The 5,526-nt window shown below is 27.1% G+C and overlaps 1 protein-coding gene across 1 annotated transcript; it reads right to left on the bottom strand.

The window, feature by feature from the left end:
* Positions 1–4,087: 4,087 nt before the first annotated feature.
* LOC103309443 lies at positions 4,088–5,041 on the bottom strand. The gene has a single exon (XM_008184893.1). It carries the CDS (start codon positions 5,039–5,041, stop codon positions 4,088–4,090), a length of 954 nt encoding a protein of 317 aa, XP_008183115.1.
* Positions 5,042–5,526: the final 485 nt, after the last annotated feature.

Genomic DNA, 5,526 nt, shown 5'->3' with positions numbered 1-5,526 from the left:
TATAAAGTACAAACAAATATAATTTGATAACATTTTCGGATTTATCAGTAAGTACGAATAGTGCCTCTGTAAGCACGAAGAAAATATACAGACAGCCCTCGAAATATTTTTAAGAAATCTCCACACGCTCTGGCACTATCCGCTATAAGCTATTATAGTAAATACATAACACAAGTAATAATAATATTATTATCTCGCGCCGAGGTGAGAGAAATGACCGCGTATCCAGTTTGATTTTTATATTTTTTCAGTTTACCTTTTGTTTGTTTGTTGCTATACACTTGTACATACAATCATCTTCATAACCTCCACGCGAATAATTTTTAATTGATCGAAACTTAATGCGGGAATGCAGCTCGAATACCGCTAATAAGTGTTAATCTATTTTGTCTTCATTTTCTGCAAGTAATTCAATTTGTAAACCGGTTATTTTATTAAATACATTTCCTCGGTGTAAATTATATTATTGTAATAATAGATTATAAAAAAAAGACACCATACGACTGTTTTTTAAAGCTTGACGTGTTAATATATTATTACGATTAATAGATAAACGATATGGAACAATATCAGGTTGAGATATTGTGAACTATCTTGAGTTAAATAATTTACCTATACTCGATAACCTGTAAACATAATAATTACCTATAATAGGTAAGTGCATATTATATTCCCTGTTTACTATAACGCATTATCTTACTTGAGTTGAAAACACAAATTATAATATGTTTCATTCAATGTATTAAGACTTAAGAGTAGTATATTAGTATTAGGTATTTATGTGTATATCTATATAGACGATAACACCAGAAATGTTGGTATTCCGATCGTATGTTAGGTATTGTTATGAACAATTGTGGCTTTAAAGGTAATGTTTTTTAATATTCTTCTTGTAAAATCGTTTGAAAGTTGCTTACTTAGTACCTGTACCTAATTATTCTGGTAAGACTTACTAAATTATTGCATCCCCTGTATTTAAACAGTTGATTATCCGTCTTATAATTTTTTTTTTTTTATAAAGGTGTTTAGATGATATAAATGTGACAATAGTAACATATAATTAAACTATCGTAAATCTTCAGTTTGTAACTAATTTTATTTCAAAAATAATTAGCATTCATTTATAGGAATAAAAATTATTACAAGGTTCATATAAATGCTTGCTAAATCATAAATAATTATTTATTTTTATATCAAACTCAATTTTGTGATGATTCGTTGTGAATAATGATGAAATATGAAATATAGTTTTATTAAATATAATGTATAATTTTTATCAGAATTCATTATTATATAGGCACTTAAGTATATATTTGAGTAGGTAACCTATACGATAAATCAACTTATAAAACATGTAGGTATTGCAATAAAAACACGAAATTGGTAACAAATCAAATTTCATAATAATTGCCTACTTCATAATTTTACCTACGTATCATCATTTTAATAGGTTGACTCTTCCAGTAGCATTCTCAGGAATTCATAACGACAGGGATGTATATTTATTATTTGAAAAATAAGCCACAGGTATTACCTACACATGGCCACATCCCCTTCAATATAACTGATATTTGTATGTTATACGTAAATTTCACATCATTATATTAAAACAAATAACAAATTATGAAAATTTTGTATCAGTATAATATGAATTATACTTCAATCATAGATATATTAAAATGTTAATTAATTTCAGGTGTAACCTAACTGGTACTTATAATAATGGTATATTATAATATTTTAAGTATATGTCAATAGTAAATTGATGAATATATTTTGGAAATAATGTGGAATTACATAATATCAGTACATCTATAGCTGTAGTAGTGTCGTAGAATGTTCATTGTTCATTAATTATATTTAGTCTTGATTTCTAGACTTTTAACCCCGAAATCACCCTTGAACATGAATTAAAAACGTCTGAATAACATTTACGTCGAGATATAAATTAGCAAGTTCTTCAAATGTTTAAACTCAATGCTTACAGAATATAGACATTTAAATCTAAACGAAGTATATCCATTACTAATAATTTTTTTTTATAGAACTGATAATTTTAAAAATTATAAAATATAACTATAACTTTTAAAAATATTTGTATGGATCAGAAATCGTTCTTTTAAATGTAACTACCTATCTAAATGCCTATCTAACTATATAAATGTGAAATGAAAATCTCTCTAAAGGCTAAACTCTGGAACTACTTATCAGATCTTCTTGAATTTATTTTAAACGAAAGAGTATTTCAGAGAAGGTTTATATGAAAGAAAATTGTAGGAAAATCCACAGGAAAAGTAGGAAATCTGGATGTCAACAATTCAACAGTGGCGTCATTTGTCCAGAAAAAAATAAACTAAATAATAAAATAAAAATGTAGTTTATTGTTGCAAATTAAAATAATAATAGTGTATAATATATTGGTTGCTATTGGTTAATCGGGCATGTTTATGGATTTCTATTATTATCTTTTGTCATTATATAGAATTAAATTTGGTTTATTTTTATTCCTGGGGTTTTAGTACGGTTAGGTTAGGATAGGATTTTGTATTAATTGATACTGTAGGTTGAGTTAAGTAAAAACGTTTAAAACGACAAACTTGGTATAACTCTGATACTTTAGAGTTAAATCATACACTTACGTACAAACAACAAGGGGTCCGCGATGTACCTACGGTAGATTGTCTACCTAATAATGTACTGCTGCAAATCAGAATTTTTATTCCGAACAGAAAGTTTAAGATAAATTTTGAACACCATACACAGAATATTAAATAACCAACTGAACAAAGTTCGAGTCATATACAGTTGGTACATTTAACGGGCAACGAAGTGCACGGGATCAGCTAGTAATATATTATATGAATAAATGTCAGGGATTGCTATGGTAAAAAATAAACTATAAAACAACAATTTATTTGGTATCACGGTCCAAAAATAACGCCCACAATATTATAGTATTAATAATAAACCACGGGTATACCACCGTACTGACCGTGACTGTGGTTATGTCGATTGTATTTTGTTTTTATTTTACCTACGATAGATTTGTAATAGTTTCCGATATTATCTAGAACTATTATAATAACGAACTTTAAGTAGAAAATAAGACGCGTTAGGTCCGACGCCTATAAAAAATATAATTATTTATGCGTTATTCCCTCACAAACACTGTCTTGTATGCACCTAGTTTAATTATTTATTATTCATAGGTATTTTGTTATTACTTATTTCTAATTAAAATTTCAAATTGCTTACAATAAAATAAGTCAATAACATAAAATACATATTTGTATAATATTATTTTTATTTAAATGTATATTTTATCCAAGGTTAACTGTTTCAACGATTTCTAAGCATAATATAGAATACGGTAGATATATTCAGTGCCGCAACTACATAGTAAGGGGCCCGTGTGCGATATTTTTTTTGGGCCCCTTCCTAAATTAATTTTTATTGTAAGTATTACAATCTATAAGTGCCAACATTTTTAGGTTTTATGTATACTAACATATATATATTTTTTTTGGTTCCTACATTTTATTCAATCTGTTTGAAAGAGAACAATAAGAATTATTAATGGTATAGAATAAGCTAAAATAAATAACTGATTGTTTAAATAAATATCTTATTGCTCTTATTATAGTAAGTATAAAAATTAACAGCCTTGCCTAAATTTTTAAATGATTTTTTATTATAAGGTTTTAATAAACCCAAAATTTAAAAATACACAATTTTTTTTTAAACAAAATATTTAAAGTTTTAATGTAAAAAATTCATTTTTCTGGCTTTTGTGTTTGCAAAAATATTTATTATATTGTCTACATCTATTTCAGAAGTTTGCAGCCTTTCAATATTAAGTAAAGCCAAGCTTGATAATCTATCTTGTGAAATGGTACTACGTAGGTAGTTCTTTATGAGTTTTAGTTTTGAAAAAGACCTTTCAGCAGAAGCAGAAGTGACTGGCATAGTTATGAATATCATTGTAGCCGTAAATACATCAGGAAAAATAGTTGATAGATTTTCTTTTAATATAAATAATGATAGATCTTTTATTGTCATCTTTTTAATGTCACTGGTATTAGTGGTATTATCCTTTGAAAGAAAAAAAATCTTGAAGACTGACTATTTGACGCGTGAAGTCACTACTAATATCGTCACGGTACTTTTCAATAAAATCATAAGTTGACCTAATTAAAAGTTCTTTTGTCATTGAAATCATACTAAACGGTATTAAAAATCTGAAATAATCACATACAGTGTTCAATCCAGTAAATCTAAATTTTAGCTGTGATAATATAGTATCAATAACAGGATAAAAAACAGTTACTTTAAAATTATCCTGGGTAATTGTTAGTCGTCTATCACCATCAATTTCACCGGGAAATAATTTACTATACCGTTCACGGCTTTGATGGAATGTAAATGGTATACTCCATGAATCACACATTTTTTTTGCTTTGTCAACAATTGTATCATAGTTTTCACGCATCAATTTGATATCTGAGATGGCCGTATTTAATTGATCCAAGGCCTGTTGCAAATGCAAGTCAACAGACTGCAGTTTTTTGGATACAAATTGCATAGACTTTAAAATATTTTCCCAAACACACAATATCAAAATAAATTCTGGTGATTCTAACTTTTTCTTAAGAGCTAAGGCCATATCTCTTTCATTTTTTTTTGTACTTGTCAACTGTAATTTTGTGAGAGCTTTTAAAATATCTACAAACCGCATTCTCAAAGAATATAATGCATTATGACGGGCTTCCCACCGAGTTGCGCATAGTTTTTTTAATACAACTTTTCTAATAACAGTTCCTTCTTCTTCGCCGAAAGCTAAATCGGTCCACCGGGGACCACTTGAACTAAAAAAATTGAAAATATCTTGTACAATTTCAAAAAATGATTGAACTTTCCTGGAACTCTTAGCGGCATCACATATTATTAAGTTAATATTATGAGAACAGCAGTGCATAAAAGTTGCATTGGGCACTATTTCACAAATTCTCTTTTGGAGTCCACTAAATGAACCACTTTTCATGCTTATCAATAATGTTAATGCCAATATTTTCTACAAATTCATTACTCTTTTCCTCAATAGCTATAAACAACAATAATATTGAACAATATACCAAAGCAAAATGCTGGAGAAATGGAAATTTGAATATTTAAATAACTATAAACTTTAAATAAGTATTTAAAATTATAGCCATATTATATTTACATATGTATATAGTATATTTTATAAATTGAATGAAATTATGTTTGAATTCACAAATAAAATTTTTAATCTTATATGTATTAACTTAGAGTCACAGTGATACCTTAAAATTGAATGGTAAATACCTATTGTGCATCAGTTAACAATTTTAAATGTTTTAACTATTGTTTTTCTATGTTGTAGTACTAATAGATTTTACTGTAATATTAAACATTGTAGTAGAATAATGTTATAATATAGTCTACATATATTATATTATAATACTATAATCTATATACTTAGTATCTAAGTAGTATGTATAAACC

The sequence above is a fragment of the Acyrthosiphon pisum genome, chromosome X (assembly GCF_005508785.2).
Source record: "Acyrthosiphon pisum isolate AL4f chromosome X, pea_aphid_22Mar2018_4r6ur, whole genome shotgun sequence".
Lineage (NCBI taxonomy): Eukaryota > Metazoa > Arthropoda > Insecta > Hemiptera > Aphididae > Acyrthosiphon > Acyrthosiphon pisum.
This window is presented reverse-complemented; position numbering and strand designations above follow the sequence as displayed.

What these genes read in the sequence shown, in the direction of transcription:
- LOC103309443 (XM_008184893.1), bottom strand. Translation starts at nt 5,041, where the DNA reads ATGAAAAGTGGTTCATTTAGTGGACTCCAAAAGAGAATTTGTGAAATA.